We start from the raw sequence: 22,540 nt of genomic DNA, 5'->3' as shown, positions 1-22,540 counted from the left end.
TTGGGATGATTGGGATAGTGGGTGGTACCCTAGGATTGACCACATCCAATGAGGATTTTGTTCTGATGTTGATGTCTCACTAAAAAAGTTACTGCATGAAACAGTGAGGCCTTTGTCCTGACATTGACGGTGTCTCCCTATGCAAGGTGGAAACATTAGGCATTTTAGCATCCTCCACAAACCAGTCCTATGCCAGAGCTATGCTAGTATGTAAATAAATTATAAACGACATTTTAAAATCTTATTTGGGAAGAACATTGTACTGACAATCAAGAGATAAGATTCTGGGATCTGGACCCCCCCAAAAAAAGAAAAAACCCTAGACTTTCCCACCTGGCCAAATCTTCGGCTGAGGCTATATAATCCTATCAACTGGCCTTTTGTTGTGGCGACACCCAATCTCCCAATTCTTGTTCTGTTGCCTCCCTATGGCCCCTGGCCACTTCCCACCCTTAATTCTATCTAGGCTCCATTCTCCCTTGGCCCTGTGGTTCTAGTCCCTATTACCTCACAATCCCCTAAAACTACTTGGCCACTCCTAGATCCCTCCCATAAACTTTCTGTATTTAAGGTCCATCTTGTGTCCATTAAGGGGTTCAGATACCTAAAGAGTCTGGCCAATATGGTGGATCTTTAATAAACCTTGTCTTTGGCTGGAAAAAAAAAAAGGTAGGGTTCAAGTTGTGTCTAGGCCACTGACTAGTTCTATTACTTTGGGTGAAATAAATCATACCTTCTTCACTCTTCAGTTTCCTCATCTGTACTAGTTTTTTGACTCCAAGTGGTCCATAAGGTCCCTTCTCAGTTTTTAGGATGCTCTGCTTTCCCGAGGTTGAAAGAAATAATTCTTTAAACTGATGGAACTTGACTTCACAGTTCTAGGGACAAAACTTAAAAGTTGGCAGTTTAATGAGGAAAGGGCAGGCTCTTCCTGTTACACCCACCCTGCTGAGACAAGGTCTGACCTCATCCAGTTCCCTGGCATTAGGGTTGTCTACTTCTACTGATGGCTAGGAGAGGGACAGTGGCTATAGATGATGCATTTGGCCCCAGCTCTGATCTTGACAGGGCCAGTGTAATTTGCAATTTTGCAGGTGAGAGCTTAACAGTTTACCACATACCAGTCATTATGTTAAGTTCTGGGGATTCAGAGAAAGGCAAAAACATTGTCCCTGCCATCAAGAAGCTCACATTCTCTTGGGGGAGATAGGCAAATAATCAGGTACTTAGGAAATAACTGAGAAACTGATAGAAGGCAACTAGAGGGGAAATCCCTCATTTTCATTGTATCTTGTTTCCCCCCAATGGCTAAAAGATGATGTAGCATGCCAGAAGGACAGCTTTTGGTGGTTTTTGCCAAACTTTTGTACAACTGTTTCAAATTGGGAAACACAAGAGTCCCCACTGCGTGCAGTTCAGTAGGGTGCTGAGGACAGTCCCTGCCCTTAATGAATTTGTAATATAGTAAAGGTACGAGATAAGTACCTAAAAATTATATGTGTATATAGGAAAAATCCAGAGTGTACCTGTATATTGGGGGAACAGGTAAGGCTTTGGATGAAAGGAGTGGTGGGTGGTGCTTAAGCTGGAGTTTGAAGGGAAATATTTCAGCAAGTAGAGACATAAAAGGGAGTCCACCCCTAGGTATGCCCTCACTAAAAGCCCAAGTGAGTACCGTCAACTAGTATTCATATATCGACTTAGAGGCAAAGCAAGTTGAAAATGGCAATGTTAAAAAGTAGAATCTGGGGCCACTAGGTGGTGCAATAGATTGAATTCTGGCCTTGGAGTCAGGAGGACCTGAGTTCAAATGTGGACTCAGACACTTGACACTTACTGGTTGTGTGACTCTGGGCAAGTCACTTAACCCCAACTGCCTCACCAAAAAAAGAAAAAAAGTAGAATCTGTCCCTGAGACAGCCGCCTAATCAAGATTTTAAGAAAAGCAACTCTCTTGAATGAGAATAATGCAATAAATAATAAAAATAAGATGTTTGTACTGAGCTCCTCCGGTGCCACACTGGTATAGAGGACTGCAGACCCCAGAGCACTATACAAAAAAGCTCTGGGAGGAGCTGCCCACCTGGAAAGCCCCAGGAAAGGACTTAAAGGCTGGCTCATTGAACCCTTGGTTACAGCAGCTTATGAAGAACATCTGCTAACGAATACAATAAAGATGAATGAAGCGCCAGCTTTGTGTGGAGAACTTTGCTGGGTGGGAGGAGGGTACATTTAGATATATTTGTCCTTCCCGAAAATCTTCGTCTTTATAGAGGGTAAAACACCCAAACACGTCCTGCACGTTTATAGAAGTGAGAGTGAAGGTCGCCAGGTGAGTGGGATGCATGAAGAGGAGGGGGCGTTGAATGCCTGATCAAAAGCATGGGTGTGAGTCCCTAAATGAGCACCTAATTCATTAGTTGTCCAGTTTGACAAGACCATAAAGTTGAGTCCTCAGAGAAGAATAATAGAGAAGTTTAGAAAGTCTGTGCTGTGTGAAGTTTTGGAAAGCCTTGAATGTCAGGCAAGGGAATTTTTGAGTTGCCAGTGGGTTAACCAGGTGGAACTGTACTTTGGGCAGCTGTATGTCAGTTTGGAGCCCAGAATAGACGCCAAAGCTAGAGAGTAATGAAAATAAAGGAGTCATCTACATGCGTAGGGGTAGCAGTTATAGGTAGCCCTGCAAATGAATAAAATTACTAAGAGAAAGAGTGTAAAAGAAGACAAAGGATGAACCTTAGGGAGAAGATCCCGTATCAGTAGAGAATGAAAAGACAGGGATAGGTAAAAGGGAAGAGGAAATGTGGCATGCAGGTGGCGGAAAGAATTCAGTAAGAAGGTAGCATTTGGCAGCAGCAAAAGCCACAGGAAGGACTGACTGATAGGCCATTTATTGCACTTTAGGATCAGAAAATGTTGGGGACCTAAATAAGTTTCAGCAGAGTGGTGAGGTCAGAGCCCCAGTCACAGGGGATTGAGGTGGAGTCATTGGTATTTTGGATGTGCTATTACTGCTTTTCAATTCCAAATACACACACCTCAGAACCCTCCCTTGTAACAAAGAAGCGCAGGCGAGCAAATAGACACACTGACTTTGTACTAGCTGCATCTACTTCATCCCCTACTTAGTCACTTTTCTATAGAACAGAAGTGTATTTTGACATGAGTCCCCTGCAGTCAGGATGTACTGTGGCACTGACATATTTGAGTGTTTCTTCCTTTTGTGTTAATGTGGTCCTTGTATATTTTCTCTTGGTTCTGCTTACATCTCTCTGTACCAGTTCAGGCACCTAGGTAGGAGTGGAGAGAGTACTGGACTTGAAATCAGGAATTCAAATCTCAGTTACTAGCTGTGTGTCTCTGGGCAAGCCAGTTAACCTCCCAGCCTCAGTTTCCTCATCTGTAAAATGAGAATAATAGCACTTATGGGATGATTGTGAGGATCAAATGAGATGTTTGTGTAGTAAACATTAAATTTGTAACATTTGTAAACATTACAGTTATATAAATGTTAACTAGATTATTATATAGGTCTTTCCGAGTTAATCTGAATTCCTCATTCACCTCTTAAGGTATAATAATATTCCATTATATTCATAGATGTTAGTTTGTTCAGCTGTTCCCCAGCTGATGGGCACCCACTTTGTTTCCAATTTTTGCTGCCATATGTAAAGGCAACTTTTTTCCAAGAATTTTAGCCGTCAAGGCATGAGACAGTAGCTATGTAAGGCAGAAGATTCAGAGTAAAGCATTTTAGGAATTGGGGAGACTTAGGCATATTTGTAGATAAATAGGAAGGAGTCTGTGCCAAAGGAGATACTGAAAATCCATGATAATAATAATAGCTAACATATAGTGCTTATCATGTGTCAGGCATCTTGCTATTCGCTTTACAAATATATATTTCATTTGATCCTCACAACAACCTTGAGAAGTAGGTGCTATTATAAAGATCCCCAATTTTATAGATGAGGGAACTGAGGTACACAGGTTAAGTGACTTGCTCAGGGTCAACACACTAAGTGTCTGAGGCAGGATTTGAAGTAAGGTCTTTCCGACTCTAGGCATAGCATTCCATCCACTGTACCAGCTAGCTGCCCCATACTCAAAGAGATCAAAAACTGGGGGAAGGTACCCTGTATGTTTTATATATATGCATATATATATATATATATATATATATATATATATATATCAGTATGTATGTATGTATATACACACATCCGTCAGTACATATATATACATATATGTGTGTATACATATATATTTATATACATATAAAATACATACATATATATTAGGCAAAGAACTGGAAACGAAGAAGATGCCTCTCCACTGGGGAACAGCTGAACAAGTTATGGCTTATAAATCTGATGGAATACTATTGTGCTGTCAGAGATGATGAAGGATACAGTTTCAGAGAAACCCGAGAAGACTTGTTCAAGCCCTGGTACAATACGGTGTGCAGAACCAGTAGAACAATCTATATACAATAATAACAACATTGTAAAGCCAAACAACTTTGAAAGGCTGAAGAACTCTGATCCACTCAGTGACCCACCGATGATGAGGGGGCTACCCCTACCCTGACAGAGGCAGTGGACTCAGTGCAAAACGAGACATGTTTTGGGGACATGGCCAATATGGGAATTTGTTTTATTTGACTATACATGTTTGTTACAAGGGTTTTTTTTCCCCAACAGTGAGGGGGTGAGAGAAAACAGTTTTTTAATTGAAAAAAATTTTTTAATTAAATTTGAAAAGAAGAAAATACATGAGAAAAGAGTCCTGCCAATAGTGAAAGGGGATAGGATGAAGGAAGTGAGGGAGTTATCTGCTTTTAGTAGAAGAAATGCCCACAAGGATAAAATTATCTTTCAAAGTATTCAGTGGAAAGATCTGGGACTATCCCCCAAGTGTCAAGAAAGAGCGCAGTGCGATAGAAAGAGTATTGGAGGATTCGGCATCATCAGTCCTTGGTCTCGCAAGGCTCTGAATTTAGCTTTATTCATCTGTATCATGGGAATAGTATCTCTTATATTGGCCCATAGGGTTACTGGGGTAGGTGGGGAGGGATACTTTGTCAGTCAATAATCAGTAGTCCTTTAAAGAGCTTCTACTAAGTGTCTTGCACAGCACGAGGGGCTGGGGATCCAAAGAAAGGAGAAAAGTAGGGGGAGCTAGGTGGCGCAGTGGATGGAGCACCAGCCCTGGTTTCAGGAGGACCTGAGTTCAAATCTGGCCTCTGACACATAACACTTGCTAGCTGTGTGACCCTGGGCAAGTCACTTAACCCCATTGCCTAACCAAAAAAAGAGGGGAAAGTAGTTCTTGCACTTAAGGAGCTCACATGCGAATGAGTGAGACCATATACAAACAGCTTTGAACACACAAGCTATATACAGTGTCATTTGGGAGGTCACCTCCAAGGGAAGAGGGGGGAGGCCCATTAAGAAAGGCATCTTGCAGAAGGCAGGATTTGATTTGAGTCTTGAACCCAGAGAAGCCAGGAGGTGGCACTATACAGTGTGTCCCAAAAGTCTTAGTGCCATTTTAAGCTTTGATAACTTTAAGCAGCACTAAGACTTTTGGGACACCCTGCATAATTTGTTACTATCTTCACTCTATCAGATTACATCATTGGTTTATGTTCTCATACCCATGCTAGTTCTTTCAGAAAACTGAAATAGAATCAGTGCTCACTTCTTCATCCCTTCAGCTGTGGAAGGAAATACTGCCAGGGAAATTTTTACTACTTTAGTTTTGTGGAACTTGAAGTCCCTAATGACTTCTGCAAAATGAAAGGGTTGAGGCAGTATGATGCAGCAGGAAATGCTGTGGTTCTGAAGTCAGAGGGCCAGGGTTCAAATTCTGCTTTGCATGCTGTGTGGCTTTCACCAAGTCACTTAACCTTCTAGGTCTTAGTTTCTTCAGTAAGGCGAGGAGCTTGAGCTAGAATGGTTTCTAAGCTCCCTCTCATATCTATGAGCCTGTTAACCTGAGGGTGTATAAATCGGTGATACATCAGTTCTGTTCTTGGGTATAGCAGGTGTACAGTAAGGGTTGGTTAAGTTGGAAATATTGAGCTGAATTTGCAATCAGAAAATTTAATTACACACAGTGCTATGTTTACAGCCGAAGAGGGGAGAAATCATAACTTGAAAAAAATTAGAGATAAAGGAAAATTTAAAATATACACTCTCAATTTTAAAGTAAATGGATTAAACAATCCAATAAAATGAAAAAAAGTGACAGATTGGATAAGAAAACAAAACCCTACAATTTATTGCTTATGAAAGACATTTAAAAAACAAAGACACATGAAATAAAACTGAGAGGATGGAAAAAATTTACTATGCAAGTGAATCGAAGAACAAAGTAAAAGTAAACATTCAAAAAATAAAAAGGGATAAACAAAGATACTATTTTATGTTGAAAGGAACCATATACAACAAACCAATATTAGTGATAAACTTAAATGCTCCAAAATCCTTAGCATCCACATTCATAAAGAAAACATCTGAGCCACAAGAAGATGTAGTAACAACAATAGTGACAGGAGACTTCAATATTCCTCTCTTGGTTTGAGATAAATCTAACAGAAAGATAAACAAAAGGGAAAATATGGAACTGAACAAATTGCTAGAGAAACTAGAGTTAAAAGACTTCTAAGTGGCACAGCAAAACAATGTACATGTTTCTCAGTACCACATGGAACTATTGCAAAAATTGCCCATGTACTAGGGCACAGAGAAAACAAATGTAAAACAGAATGTAAAAAAGAAAAAAGGCAGAAATAGTTAATACATCTTTTATAGACCATAATGCAATAAAAATAGTCATTGGTTCAGGGACCACAAAAAAAGATATAGACCCAAATGCAGACCTAATAATGAAATCCTAAATAATGAGGGAGTCAAAGAACAAATCATAGAAGCAATAACTATGTAAAAGAAAATGATAATGATGAAATAACATACCAACATTTCTGGGATGTAGTCCTCAGGGGAAAAATCATATCCTCAAAACAATATAAAATAGAAACAAAATAGAAAAAGATAAAATTAATGGACTGAATATGCATTTTAAAAAATATAAACCCAACAAACCTAAAATAAGTACAAAAGAAATATTTAAAATTAAAGCAGAAATAGACAAATTGGAAACAAAAAATCCCACAGAAGTTATAAATAAGACCAAAATCTGGTTCTTTGAAAAGACCAATAAAATTAATAAACCTTTAGCTAATCTGATTAAAAAGAAGACAGAAGAAAAACAAATCAATAAAATAGCAAATGAACAAAGTGAAATCACAGCAAAACCAGAAAAAAATTTAAAAGGAATAATCAGAACATATTATGCACAGTTATATACTAACAAGCCTGAGAACACAAAATAAATTGATATCAGAATTATCAGAAGTCCAGTTAGGGATCTTAAAAAACCCAATATCAGAAAAGGCTATACTGTAAATCCAACTGTAAAGGAACTACCAAAGGGAGGAGGAGGGGAAACTCCTGGTCTCTATAGATTCACAGGAGAATTTTATTAAACTTTTAAAGAACAATTAGTACTCATCCTTCACAAATTACTCTCAAAAATTGAAAAAGAAGCCACCTCACTAGAATCCATTTTATGAGACAAATATACTGGACACCTAAACCAGGAAAAGATAAAACACAACAAGAATAACTATAGGCCAGTATCATTAATGAACAAATTTTAAACAAATGCTGTCAAATAGACCACAGTAATTTATCCAAGAAATCATTCCTTATGATCAAGTAGGATTTGTGCCAGGGATGCCAAAATAGTTCAACAGTAGGAAAACAGTCAACATAATCCATCATATTAAAAACCAAAACATCCAAAACCATATGATCATCTCAAGAGTTGCAGAAAGTCTTTGACAAAGCACAACATTCTTTTATACTAAAAGTCCTGCAAAGTTTAGGCATAAAGAGAACTTTTTTTTAAATATCATAAAATGCATCTATCTAGAACCAAAAGCAAGCATCAAATGCAATGTAGATACATTAGAAACTTTTGCAATAAATATGGGAGTGAAGCAATGATACCTACTCTCTCCGTTATTATTTGATGTATTTCTGGAAATGCTAGCAGCAGCAATAAGATGAGAAATAAAATAAAGGCATGCAAATAAAAGAGGAGGTAAAACTATCTCTATTAGCTGATGATATAATGGTTTACTTGGGAAATCCTAGGTAATCAGCAATGATGCTAATTGAGACAATAGCTTCAGCAGAGTTGTGGGCTACAAAATAACTCCTCAAAAATCAATAGCATTTCTATATAATAAAAACTGCAAGATGCAATAATAGAAAGGGAAATCCCACTCCAAATAACTACAAAATGTATAAAATATCTGGGAATCAAGCTGCTAAAGCACACAAAAACTTGTATAGATTCAATTGCAAAGGGTTCTTTAAAGGAAACCAAGAACAACTTGAATAGCTTGAGGAATATTCAGTGCTCATGGCTAGGTCTTGTCAATATAATAAAAATGATTAATACCACCAAGATTAATTTACACTTTTAATGCTATACCAATCAAATAACCAAGGGAGTAATTTATAGAATTTCATAAAATAATAACAAAATTCATTTGGAAAAACAAAAGATCTAGAATGTCAAGGGAAATAATGAACAGAAGTAGAGACTAAGAGGGAATAGCATTTCCACACCTCAAATTATATCATAAAGCCATGTTCACCGAAGGCATCTTGTTTCTTGTATCATCGTAGTTATCCCAAGTACTCCTCTCTTTGCCCCTCCCAGAGAGCCATCCAATATAACAATATTTTTTAGAGAAAAAAAAATCATCACAACAGATCAATACATTGGAAGTGTAGTGTGTGACACCTGTGGACCTCATACCTCCACAAAATAGAGAGAGATCAATGGAAAAGACTAGGAGATCGAGAATCAGAGACAAAATAACTCAACAACCTAGTGTTTAATAAATGCAAAACGTAAATTGCCTAGGAAAAAACTTAATTGATTAAAACTGTGGGGAAAACTGGAAAGCAGTCTGGCAGAAATTAGGCTTAGACTAACATCCTATACCATTTTCCACAATGTATTCTAAATGATTATTTGACCTTAATATTAAAGATTATACTATTAAAAATTGGAAGAGAAACAGATCATATATATCTTATAGCTATGGATAGGAGATATATTCTTAAGCAAACAAAAGATAAGGGCAATTACAAAAGATAAAATTAATAACTTTGGTTACATGAAACAGAAAAACTTCTGTACAAACAAAATCAATGCACCTAAGATAAGAAGGGAAATGGCTGAATGGGGGAAAAGATCTTTGTATCAAATTTCTCTAATAAGGATTTGCTATTCAGGATATATAAACAATAAATGTATAATACTAATAGTCATTCCCAAATAAATAATAGGGTTGGGCAGCTAAATGACACTAGGATAGAGTGCCAGGCCTGGAGTCAGGAAGACTCATTTTCATGAGGTCAAATCTGGTTTCAGACATTTACTAGTTGTGTGACCCTGGGCAAGTCACTTAACCCTGTTTGCCTCAGTTTCCTTGTCTGTAAAGTGAGCTGAAAAATGAAATGGTAAATTACTCCAGTATCTTTGCCAAGAAAACTTTAAGTGGGGTTACAGAGTCAATAAATAAGTGACAAAAGTTATGAACAAACAGTCCTCAAAAGCCTTGCAAAGTATTCACAACCACATGAAAGAATGCTTCAAATCACTAATAAGAGAAATACAAATCAAAATAACCCTGCTAAGTTTTACCTCACACCCTGCAAACTGACAAAAACGACCACAGGTGGCAATAGTCAACAGTTGGAGGGCTTGTGCAACGATAGGCACACCAAAACATTGTTGGTGGATCTGTGAAATGGTTCAACCATTTTGGAAAGCAATTTGGAATTATGCAAAGTGACTAAACTGTCCATACTCTTTGAAACAGAGACTCCGTTACTGAACCTATAGGACAACAAAGTTAGTAAGAAAGAAAGTCTCTATATACAGCAAAATAACTTTAGCAGCACTTTTTCTGATAGCTAAGAATTGGAAACAGAGCAGAAGCCCATCGATTGGGGAATGCCTAAACAAATCATCATACATGAATGTAACAGAATGTTACTGTGCCGTAAGAAATGACAAGCAGGGGAAGATTTCTATGAACTGAGGTAGAGCAAAATAAGCAGAACCAAGAAAACAATATACATAATACTACAACAATGTAAATGGAAGGAACAGCTACTTACCAAAACGTCAAAAGCAAATGTAACAGAATAGGAAGATCATGAGAGGCTCAAATGAAGAGATATGACAGGACCCTCCCAACCCACCCCTTTGTGGAGGTATGAGGTCCACAGGTGTCACACACTACACTTCCAATGTATTGATCTGTTGTGATGATTTTTTTTTCTCTAAAAAATATTGTTATATTGGATGGCTCTCTGGGAGGGGCAAAGAGAGGAGTACTTGGGATAACTACGATGATACAAGAAACAAGATGTCAAAAACTCTTATTTTTAAGAAAAGAAAATATAGTGACTTCTCCTTTCATTTATTTTTAGGTCTTGATTATATTAATACCCTAGTGTATAACACAGAGCTCTATCACCCCACCCCACCCCTCCACACAACGTAGGGACTTCTTGCCTAGTACGGTCTAGGTCCTTAACAGAAGGGTGTTGAACAAGTTGAGCATCACCCCTGTTGTTGTTTGTCCTTCATTCTCAAAGAGGACCATGACATCAGGGAGGTGATGCTATGACTTGCAAGTGAATTGGATTACAGTGAGGTAGGGCTGTGCAAAGTCACCAGCCTCACTCTCTCCTCCAGAGCGCTCTGGGTCCAGTGGCACCACACAAGATCGGGAGTACTGGAGATGGACCAGGATGCAGTGGGGGACCTTGCCCTTTTCAAGCTACGGTCTTTAACAGGTCTCAGTCTGACCGAGGCAATGCCCATTCAGGGATTAAGGCTGGACGAGAAATGAGGCTGCATCAGCTTTAGGACTAAATGAGGACCCTTTTCTCTTACAATCATAGCAGTGTGTGGACACAACTGTTGTCACAAGTCACTCCCCTTTCGGGGCTCTGGGTTCCACTGAACAATCTGCGGGCTCCAACATTCCATGGTTATGAACTTGTAGTCTTATCACCATCTGACAGATGTGGAAACCGAGGAATAAGTTAAGTTAAAGTCATTTCTGACAGAGCCGGACTAGCTAAGGGCCTCATGCAAGGAAATCCACGCTGACTTCTTAACTGATTTGTATCCATCAATAGGATTTCATCTCCCAGAGAGAAAATCGGTCCTAAAGCCGTAGAGAGCCCATTGGCCATCGGCCATCTTGCTAAAGGAGAGTCCCGTCCAGCTACAGGGAAAGGGGCGGGGGCGCCGTGACGTCGGCGCGGGCGCGGTCACGTGGGAGGGGCGGCTCCGCTGCGGCTGCGGCGGCCTCGCTCGGCGCCCGACGAGCGGCCGCCCCGTGGGGAGCCCTTCCAGGCCATGGCGACCCATGGGCCACGCGCGCCTCCTCCGCCCGCGCGGGAGCCGCGCGAGACCCGCGACACGCCCACGGCCGGGACCCCCGCCCAGGCCTCGCGACCCCGGCCCGGCCGGACCCCCGGCGGCGCGGTGAGGGAGCGCGGGCTCGGCCCGACCCCGCCCGGGGCTGCGGGGAGGGGGAGGGGCTGAGAGGAAACCGAGTCCCGAGGGCTCCGGCCAGTGAGGGAGCGAGGCGAGGCAGGGGGCTCCCTTGTGTGCAAACCCCCCCAGGCCCCTCACTACCCGTCCTCCTCCTCCCCCCTTCTACCTCCTCATCCTTCCAGCCTCCCCCCCTCCACTTTCCTGCTCATTCTCCCCCCTCCCCCTCCCGTTGTCTTCTCCCAGCCTCCTCCCCTCCACTTTCCTGCTCATCCTCCCCCCATGTCTACTCCACAGCCTCCCTCCTCCACAGCCCCCCCACTTTCCTGCGCATCTTTCCCCTCCCCTCCTTTGTTTCCCCCTCTATCCCCCCCCACGTCTTCTCTTCCCCAGCCTCCCAACCCTCCACTTTCCTACTCATCCTCCCCCTCCTGCCTCACCACCTCTACTCCATTCTCACTATTCCTCTTCATTCCTCTGCCCCCATCACCGCCCCTTGAGTCTGTCCCCCTGTCCTCCCTCCCACCTCAGGTAAATGCCTGGAGAACTCTGGGGGGTGTCATTGCTTTAGGGGTTCTTCAGATAAGGTCTGTTGTAGGGATCTCCCATTTATCAGGAGGCTGCTTTCAGCCTTTCATGAAGCTGCCTTGCCCCTGCAGGTGGTGAGTTCCTACAAGAGGGTAGACTGGGCTCCAGAGGCAGTAGAGAAAAGGGGACCATACATCATGACCCGAATGCCTTCCATCCAGGCCAAGTTGCGTGAGTATTCATTTAGAGTCTTAATTTTCGTTGGCTCCTGTGCAAGAGTCACTGTGGACAACAGTTTCTAGAATCATAGATTTAGAGCCATGTAAGGGACTTTAGAGGTCTCCTAGTTCTACTCCCTCATTTTACAGATGAGAGAAGTGAGCCTCAGGCAGGTCAAGGTTGCCCTGGTAGTAAGTGGCAGAACTGAGACAGGCACCCAGGCCCTGGTGCCTCCAAATCCAGCCCTCTGTGGACTCTGTGGAAGAGAGAAGCCAGCCAGTGAAGTCTCAGCCATGGTCTTGGCCCTGCTTCAGTTACATCCTCACCCCAGGGCAAGATGATGGGAGAAGTCTCCCTACCTACCGGGACCCAGGCAGTCCTGCCTCCTTGCGAAATTAACGTAAGGCCAAATCATGTTTTTCTACTTTAACATTTTTTCCTCTGTGTAAACAAGGGCAACTTTAAAGACGAGAAGAAAGGAAGCCATGAGAGAGTGAAATATCAAGAGTCCTCTGGAAGGGATGGAAGATGTGGGCATTTTTACCTTAGTGACTGAATATACACAAATACTGATTGCACTCACTTTTTTGGCTGTTGGGGAAAGGAAGGCCAGAAACTGGCCATGGTACTTGGCCTTTCTGTTTATGAGGCATCCTCACTGCTGTGATGTTAGTACTTTTTCCTTCCCTACTATATATCAAAGACATTAATTTGATTCTATTTTATTCAATTCAGAGATCACCTCACTATATCAAAATTAGGTAACATTCAGTATGTTTTTGAGTGATCACTCCCTTAGCTGTAAGAGTAGGAAACTCATGAAATGTGAGCCTGTTGACTTAGGCTCCTTAATTTTCCAGAGAAGCACCGGGATCTGGCAAAGGCTGTCCTGCGGAGGAAAGGCGTGATGGGAGCCTCTTCACATCATCCCAACTCTTCAGGGAAAAGGTTCCTTCCAACTTCCTGTTTGTTCCGCTTTTTCTGTGCCAGGGTATTTTCAGGGGTGACCATTAGGACTCCTTAGGCAGTAGAGCCTCAGGGTACTGGGCTGGGAGTGGAGGATACTTAGGTTCAAGTAATGCCCACCTTTCTCCTTTGGGGAATGTTGTAATATAGGTGAAAAAAAGCTTTAGAGTCAAGAAGTTATATAAATCTAAGGTGATATTACTGCAAGAGAGAAGCCAGCAAGGGGCAGGGGGAAGGAATTAGATTCTGGAGCCCCCCTTCTCTTTTGGTTATAGTGGAGGTATTTGTTGGGAAGAGCAGAAAGTGTTTCCAGTAAGAGGTACTTAATAAATGTTTGATAGTCTATGAAAAGAGGCCCTGAGTTATGTGTTAGCACAGGTTCGAAGGTAAAAAAGATTGATTCTTGCTGTTAAAGAACTTATCTAGTAGGGAAATAAAATGTGCACAATAAGATACTGCACCGTGTTGTGTCGAGGATTAAATTAAATTTACTAGAGGTAAAGTTCTTCACTAAATCACTTTAAGTAATACTTGCAAAATAAATGTAATTAGGACTTTGGAGAAGTATGAACAAGATGTCCTAATAATTCACAAGGACCGACCTTTAATCTGCATTGTGAGTGGGGAATCAAAGTAGTTGGACTCTTGATTTCTCAATTTCTTTTTAGATCTAAATATAGGATTCCATGGCTTCTCCCTGGGAGGATAAGGTAAAACTTCATGGAAAAGATGATTGTTGTGAACTGACAGGAATGGGAAGGGAAGAAAGACCATTAGGAAATAGTGTCTTCGGGGGCCCATGGTGAGGCATAGACAGAGAATGTTCCAAAGACTTGACTAGGATTGGGCTGAAGGGTAGAGTATGTGAGAGGAGTGGAATGAGATGAGGCTGCCACGGGAGTGAAACCAGGCTTCAGGGCACAGGTGGTATTTTGTAGGCAGCAAGTAGTTCCCAAAAGCTTTTGAGCACAGGAGTGATAGAGCTCTGCATTAGTAAAGTTGATGTAACAGTGGTGTCCTTGTCAGGTTAGGGGGTGGTGTGGAAGGGAGAATGGCATGAGAGAGGCTGCTTGGAAGGCTATTTGAGGAGCTCTCCCTAGTGAGAGTGTGAGGACATAGTGAAAGGTAATGAGAACAGCCCTTGAAGAAATCCTGCTAAGGTAGAGAGGACAGGAGACAATAACCAGATGGGGGAAGCAGAGTGAAGGGGCGGTCAGAAATACTGTGGTTGTGAGCATAGGTGACAGGAGAATGGCATTAGTGCTAACCAAAGTGGGAGAAAGTCAAGAAGAGAGGCTCATCAGGAGCAGGGTCGATGCATCCAACTTTAGATATATTAGCTACCTGACATTCCTAAATCCTTGGAATGATGCACACACCACCTAGGCCAACACTGTCAGTACAGACGAGGAAACTGGCTTAGAGTGTCAGTGACTTGCCTAATGTCACACAGGTTGTATTTAGAGCGTGGATTTCATCTCAAGGCCTCTGACAGCAAAAATGAATGTGAGGTTGGGTGAGAAATGCAGATGTGGAGCCTGGGAGAGAGGTCAGGATTGAATTTATAGATTTGGAAGTGGAAGTCATAGACACAGAAGTGAATACTTGAAACTAGGAGAGATTATTAGGGAGAGGGCCTAGAAAAAGAGGACCAAAGGGACAGCCTTCGGGAGCAGAAATGGAAGAGGAACCTCAGAGGAGGAATTCAGGAGGCAGGAGGAGATGTAGCAGAGGATGGTCCACAGTGTCAGATGCTGAAAAAGGGGCCAAAAGGACAAAGATTGAGAATGGGCCATTAGATTTGGCTCATGGGAGGTCATTGTCGACTTTCACAAAAGATCTGATGTAGTGAGTAAGGGGATGGAAGGCAGTTGGTTTGCAAGAGGTTGAGGGGTGAGTCGTGGGTAGGGGAGAAATGGAGTCAGTGAGGGTGGACTTCTTTTTCAAGAAGTTAGTAAAAGAGCAAAGATAATGACTCAAACAGATACAGGGGCTATTGTAATGTTTATAATCCAACCTTCATTTTACAAAGAAGGAAATCAAGGCCTACAAAACGTTAAGCAACTTGCCCAGTCATCCAGTGAGACCCAGGGCCAGAGCTCAAGCCTTCACTGGTCCTTAAATTATCGAGTACTGCTTCACTCTTCTGGTCACTGGCTAAACAAATGGTTAACAATGAACATTTTAGCAATTAGAACAGTCCCAAAGTTGGATGGATTGCACCAGGACTTAGTGTGTTCCATGTTACTAGAGGTCTTTAAGCAGAGGCTAGATGGCCGCTTGTTGGAGTGAGACTCGGGGCTCTCCGAGGTCACTTTGACATGAAGGTTTTCTGATTCAGAGAGTTCATGCCCCTAAAATGAGGGTAAATCCAACAGCCAGATAGATGAGGCAGCTGGAAAGCTTTCATCTTCTGGACAGTGCGCAGTACATCCATGCACTATATGTACATGCACAGTACATCCATGTATTATACATTTGCTATAGGAGGGAGACCAGGGATCTTGTGTTCATTCTGTGCTTCCACAGTTATAGATATTGGCTTCTGATATAAGATGACATTACTTCATTGCATGCTGTTATCTCTGTCCTTTATCCCTGTGTCCCCTCAGGTCAGTGAAGTTTAACAAGGGTTATGCTGCCCTCAACCAAAGTGCAGATGAGAACCTGGTGTCTCTTGATTCAGACAGGTGAGTTTTTCCTCTAAGGCCAGGAGGAACTTGGGGAGAGAGAGACAGTGAATACTTACCCAGATTCCTCCCAGTTCTTTTCTGGGAATGGGACCTACCTAGAATTGCTTGGCTTTTGAACCAATGGGTCATGCCATTCTGTGGAGTTCAGCCATCCTCTTGTTTGTTTAAACTATAGGGCTTGTCCAAGAATGTAACACAGCTGCTCGAGTTAATACAGTGTGGAAGGATGGCGCAATCCTGAGCACCTCTTAACTGGTCTGGGAGGTCCTTCAGCGCTAAACATAAGCCGTTTGGTGATTAGGTGGCCTGTGCCCTGGAGCTCTTTGTCCTCCCCCTCCATCTGGCTATAGTTAGCACTGAGGTTCAGATTTCATCCTTGTATTTTATTATGTTTCTTTTTTCCTAGTGATGGAGAACTGGAATCCAGATACTCATCAGGGTACTCCTCTGCAGAGGCAAGTCCACAATCCCTGGCGGTATGGAATCCTCTGTCCCCCAGGCCTCTGAACATCAACCAGCTTTACTGAGTGGGGCTCTAGAGAGGGAGGGCGTGTCTTCTTAGAACCTGGTCTGGAGTCCCTTCTTGGCATGTAGTTCTGTGTACCCCAAGCAGTTGCTTAAATGTCTGGGGTGTCTTTGGAGAAGGTTGATAAAAGAAGGGTGTCCCCTTGGACTCTGACTCAGTTGTTGATTGTTAGCATGTGATTTCTAGAAGGACAGTCTCTTTAAATGTTTTGTGAAATGATATTAGAAGGTTGTGTGGTAAGCTCTCTGCCTTATGATAGCTGCTAGCAAATTTTCAGGGAGGGATCCAGATGCCTTAGTATTCTATAATGTGCTTTTCTGTCAGTGTCCAGTACTGCCCAAGGCTTCTGGGGAAACCCTGGGGAACCTTGGGATTCTGCCACAGTGAACAGTGCCAGTTAATAGGCATCTGCCTCTTACTGAGGGCATTAAAGGATAAGGAGGAGATGTGGAAGAGCCCACTTTTGCATGGTCTGTTGGGAGGCCTCAGTGGGTCTGAGCAAGAATGCTGAATTTGGACCCAAGAGATCTGAGTTCAGATTCCAGCCCTGCTGCTCAACTTGCTCTATGACCTTGGGTCACTTAGCCTCCCTTCAAGCTCCTAGCTCTCCTCCTGTAAAGTGGGGATAATAATCCCTATAATACCTCCCTAACAGGGTTGCTGGGAGGAGCAAATGGGATAATTGTGCCCAGCAGGCATTTAGTAAGGGCCTCTTCCGTGTCAGATGCACTCCGTGCCCTAGGGAAGCTGCCACATATAAAGGGCTCTGGCCATCCTGGTGCAGGCGAGGTTGCTGGGTTCCCTTTGCCACTTCCGGGGCAGGGAGGGACGCGGCCTGGCTCCTTGCCTGCCTCAGAGCAGCAGGGTTTCCATCAGGAACTCGAGTAATAATAGAGTTTCTCCTTCTGGTGACACCCATTCTGGGCTTGTAAGATGTCCTAGTTTTGTAGCAGAGAACATTGCTCCTCTAATGACAAGGATCGAACTTCGTGGAACATTTTATGAGTATCTCATTTGGTCCTCCCAGCAGCCCCAAGAAGGAGGTGCTTTTTATCCGCTTTGTGGATGAAGAACCTGAGATTGATTGGGAAGTGTCTGTATGCAAGTCCAGCCCTCTGTACTATACCCCTTAGCTGGGTATCCATAGAAGGATTATATTCATACTATCCTGCTGCCCCACCTAGGTTTACGTTCCCCCAGTCATTGACTTTTCTCACCAGATCCAGTTAGTTGTCTCTTCAGCTCCCACAGACACCTCTGTCCTTCATTCTTTTCTCTCTGGTCACCCCCCAGGGCCTTCATTTGGGCCTTCGGTAACTCTTACTCAGACAGGGGTTTGTTTGGTGTGATTTCATTTGTAGAAGGCCTTCGTCTCCAAAGGCAGATTGGCATCTTCTCTGCAGCCTGCAGTCTTTGCCCAAGATGGGGATGTTTCAGAAGCAGGTCTTGAATGTGGGTCTTTGTGACTCCAGCGGCCGCTGTCTGTCCTCTTCCCCACTGTCCCTCTTGCTTTAACTATTATAATCATTTTCTCCTTGGTCTCCCTGCCTCCAGGTTCTCTCCCCTCTGTCCTCTACACACCTGTAAAACAGCATTCCTGAAGGGAGAGGCCAGCCACATCACTCGCCTGCTTGAGAAGTTTCTGTGGCTTTCTGTTGCCCATGGGACACAACTCGAGCTCCTTGGACTTTTAAAGCCCATCCCACTTTGGCTCCAGCCTATGTTTCCAGGCTGAGTACCCATTACTTCCCCTAACAAAAGTCTGCATTCATACAGACTGGCTTTCTTCCTGTTCCCCATAGGGAGCATTACCCCTTTTCCCCCACCTTTGCATAATCTGTCTCTCTCATGTCTGGAAAGCTCTTTATTTTCGCCTGTCTTGGAACCCCCAGCTTCCTGCCAGTTAGGAAAGTGTGCCCCTCCCTCCACTGTTTTATATTTTTTGGTATGTACTTATCTCCATATTTAGTAGGCATTGCGGGTAGTGGAAAGAAACCTGATCTGGAAGCCAGGAAGACTTGGGTTCAGGTCGTCACATCTGCTGGTTGTGTGACTCTGGACAGGTCATTGGTCCGCTACGGAATACCCTCTGCCAGTGAAATCACAGCGACAGGCTTTGTCCCTCTACTTCTCAGAATACATGTGACCGTTTTGGTTTTGTACCTTCAGTTTCCAGGACAGTGCCTGGTACATCGTATGTTTTTCAGATTGAATAGAATTGACTCTAGGTAGAGAAGCAGAGTAAGAGGTGGTTGGCCTGGTACTTCCTAACAGGAGTTGCCATTGAGTCAGGGTCTGGGGGTTAGGGCTCTGGGTTTGTCATTTCCCCTTCATTATACCCAGGGAGCACCCTTGCCAGTGGCTCTTGTAGGTGCAGGGCGGACGGCGTCACACTCTGCTCTTTGGAATCAAGCAACAAGTCAGATGTACAGCAAGCTCACGGGTCTCTAGGGTGGCCGGTGTGACAGAGGAGCCATCTGGGATTTAGAAAGCCCATCTAGCAATGGCAGTTGGCCACTGAGTGCATAGAACACGTTCACTTTTGCACAGCACTTACTCTTACTTTCTAGCCTGGTTTCTAATCATCCTAACCTCTTCCCTCAGCAGGTGAATCAGGATCTGAACCGGCAGCTGTTGCAAGATGGTTATCACCTGGATGAGATGCCGGATGATGAAGATCTGGACCTCATTCCTCCCAAACCCATGGCCTCCTCATCTTGCACCTGCTGCTGTTGCTGCCTCGGGGAAGCATTCTCCTGCACTGTCCAGTAGGCGGCGCCTGCCTTGGGGGAAGCCACAGGAGGGACAGTGGCTTCCCTGGGGCCTAGAGAGCTGTCAGCACCAGCTTCAATCTGAGCCAAACACCCACTTAGGAAGGTCAGTGACTTGCACTATGCTCTGCCACGATGTTTCTCGGGCCAAAGGCTCTAGAGGTTCAGGTGGGAAGTGCATGGGAATGTAGGGCTACACTCAGCTTCTCGCAGATGCAGCAGTCGTCACATTGGGAGAAGACTCTTCTGTACAGGGAGGGAAATGTAGGATTTTTTTGATTCTTAAGAATAAGGGTAGGGGCAGGTAGGTGGCTCAGTGGATAGAGCACCGGCCCGGGGGGTCAGGAGGACCTGAGTTCAAATCCGGACTCAGACACATAACACTAGCTGTGTGACTAGGCAAGTCGCTTAACCTCAATTGCCTCACCAAAAAAAAAAAAAGGGTAACAAAATTTGTCGTGTTTTAGAGAAGAAAGTCATCAGCTCATGAAATTGACACACTTATCATTTGAGTACAATAGATATTGGTTTGGCATTGTCTGAGGGAGCATCGGCTCCCTTGCATAGTGTGATGAGATGAGATTCAATGGCCAGGTCGGGAAGAGGAGTCAGAGGCAGCTGCCCTTAGCTGAGGAGCCTTCAAGAAGGATTTGGCTCCCTTGAGATACTGACAGAAGTTGTTTCACAGGCCCTTCCAAAGTGAAATGTGCACCTTCCCCTAAGCCTACCTCTGGCGAGGGAGCCCCAGTTCTTTGGGAATGTTGACTGTAGCCCCCAGTAATAACCAATTTCCAATTCATGGGAGTTGTGAAATTGCTGTGATTGGCCAAGACCCCATAGTCAGGTGCTGTGGCTGCTCTGCACAGCTCGTTCTTCTTTCCCTCCTAACCTGCATTTATTTATTTATTTATTTGAGGTTTCTGGTCTTTTGTTTTTGGCTTTGTTCTCGCCTGGCTCCCCCAGCCTATTTCCTGGGTTGATGGCATTCAGATACTGTGGGAGGAGGCTGACCTCCAGCTTTGGTGAGGAGAGGACTGATCAGCAGTTTTTGTTACCCTTTGTTAAGAACTCTGGAGTTGGACTGAAGGATTGGTGGACTGATGTGTGCTTTAGCCCAAGGAATAGAAAGTGGGAGTCAGACAAACCAGGGAAGCACATGACCAAAGGGGCCAGCCATCCCCAACCTGGGGCTCTTCCTCATGGCTCGCCTGTCCTTCATGTTCCTCTCCCCTCTTGGTGGACGTCAGCAAATCCTCAAGGCAGCCTCAGAGTCGGGGTTCCTGCAGACATTCTTGGGTTTTCATTTTCACCCAGGAGTGTATTTATTCAGCCAGAAGGACCCAGGGATAACATTTGGATACAAAACCTTGAGACTTGTCCTTGAATTATTTGTTTAGGTTCACAGACTTTTTGCAGTTGGGCTCAGCTTCCCCCAGGATTTTTAGATTTCCATATGGTTGGTTTGTTTTACCTGTGTTGGGGGAATGTGGGCCATGGAGGGAGCTGGTGTACCTTGGGAATATACTGGGCCAAAGCTCCCCTTGGTTGCCTGGCACCTTGGGGTCATCTTCCACATGGACCCTTCCTGAGCTGCAGACTGTTTTCTTGACATGCTCCTGTCCTCCCTCAGGTGAGTTTGGGGGACTGCCTGTACCAAGTCAGCACTTGGTCTCATGTTTCTGTGGGAGGAGGAACATTTAAGGGAGCTGGGGCAGCCTCGAAGGTGCTTTGGAGTCACTTAACTCCGCTAATCTGTTGTCCCACTGGCCTTGTCAGTCCACAGGAGGCCTATGTGACCACAAGGGTCTGCTGGGCCTCCTAGATCCAGACTGGACAAGAGAAGGCCAGAGGTATTTCAGACACAACCTAAACACTAACAGTAACTTGGACCTATTTTTTTTGTACTTTTGCTCTTGACCTCAGACCCCTTTGGGGCAGTTGTTCCACTGTAGCTGTCTGTCCACTTTAAGGATCTGTGTGCATCTGTATCCCCAGGTTGTTGTGTTATGGCTTATTTTGTGTGAGGGTGTGTGTGTGTGTCTGTGTCTGTGTCTGTGTTGTTTTGGTAAAGAATGAGAACAAGTGAGTGGGGAGAAAAAAGCACTGGAAGGATGTAGGACAGGCCTGGCAGGGAGTTCATTAAAAGCTTGGTTACTTTCTCACCTTTACAGATCTTCTTCTGGGCTTGAGTAAGGTCCAGGCATTCCCCCAGTGGGATGAAAGGATAAAAAAGCCAGGACTCTGAGCCAGAACCAGGGTTCTTCGTTAGACTTATGGGGCTGTTCCGACCCCTGCTTTAGCCCTTGGCTTTCCACCCAGTTGTTTCTTTGGTTGTCTCATTGCCATGAAAAGGGCCTCTGAAGTTTCTGGCACTAGTGCCCATGGTGCCTCAGAGATCAGTGGGGATTCCATTCTAACAGGAAGCTGTAAGTGCACTGCGTAGAACTTGTAAGAGAATGGCTGGCTATGAAAAGTGTAGTCAAAAAAAAAAAGAAAAGAAAAGTGTAGTCAACAAGACAGGGTCTGCCTGGAGCCACCCTGACCTGTTGTCAGACCAGGCTGCTGGTTAAAGTCCCGTGGCCTCGGGCGCACCGCCAGTGATGGGGCTGCTTTGGGTCCCTCACCTTCTGGTGCTCTGCAACTGACAATCAGTACACTTAGGAAAACGGACCGGTTGGTTTGGACTACTCAGTCTTGGGGTGGGTTTATGTGGTGTGTATATAGTATGTATATTCAGAGATGTGTATGGCTTAGAGTTTTCTATCATGAGCAGAGTTTATAACATCAATAAATTTCTTCATGCTACAGGACCTGTGTGTGTGTCAGTGTTGTAGCCCCCAGGTGAGAGATGAAAGATCTGGACCTGTGGATCCTAGGAAGATCTCTGTTCCTCCCTGCAGGAACTAGGAATTGGGGCACTGGCATGCCCCTCAGCTGTAGCTGCTGTGTCAGCAGGTGCTCGATCACTCACAGCCCTGAGGGATAAGAGGCCAGACCTGGGCTTTTATTGCTACAGGAAATCTCTCTTCTCTTGTCACTGTCCAGAGCACCGAAAGGGTTGATGTCTTGCCCTGGTCACCTGGCCAGTGAGGAGAAAACTAAATACAGGTCTCATGGGCTCTGAGGCTAGCTAGCTATCTCCTAAACCACTGGGTCATGACATCACAAAGGCC

The 22,540-nt window shown here is 43.9% G+C and overlaps 1 protein-coding gene across 1 annotated transcript; it reads left to right on the top strand.

Moving 5' to 3' along the window:
- Positions 1-11,456: 11,456 nt before the first annotated feature.
- FAM219B (family with sequence similarity 219 member B) lies at positions 11,457-22,177 on the top strand. The gene is made up of 6 exons (XM_020994528.2): positions 11,457-11,655; positions 12,324-12,423; positions 13,272-13,359; positions 15,990-16,067; positions 16,477-16,525; positions 19,201-22,177. Exons 1-6 carry the CDS (start codon positions 11,527-11,529, stop codon positions 19,366-19,368), a joined length of 612 nt encoding a protein of 203 aa, XP_020850187.1. The 5' UTR covers positions 11,457-11,526; the 3' UTR covers positions 19,369-22,177.
- The last annotated feature ends 363 nt before the right edge of the window (positions 22,178-22,540 follow it).

This window comes from Phascolarctos cinereus, unplaced genomic scaffold (genome assembly GCF_003287225.1).
Source record: "Phascolarctos cinereus isolate Bilbo 61053 unplaced genomic scaffold, phaCin_HiC Scaffold_3;HRSCAF=262, whole genome shotgun sequence".
Classification (NCBI taxonomy): domain Eukaryota; kingdom Metazoa; phylum Chordata; class Mammalia; order Diprotodontia; family Phascolarctidae; genus Phascolarctos; species Phascolarctos cinereus.
Note: the sequence above shows the minus strand (reverse complement) of the source record. Positions and strands in the feature narration are given on the sequence as shown.

Bases quoted from the DNA above. Each gene is read 5' to 3' on its own strand.
- FAM219B (XM_020994528.2), top strand. From the start codon at position 11,527: ATGGCGACCCATGGGCCACGCGCGCCTCCTCCGCCCGCGCGGGAGCCG. The intron at 12,424-13,271 runs GTGAGTATTCAT...TTAATTTTCCAG, and splicing joins TTCCATCCAGGCCAAGTTGC to AGAAGCACCGGGATCTGGCA. The intron at 13,360-15,989 runs GTTCCTTCCAAC...GTGTCCCCTCAG, and splicing joins CCCAACTCTTCAGGGAAAAG to GTCAGTGAAGTTTAACAAGG.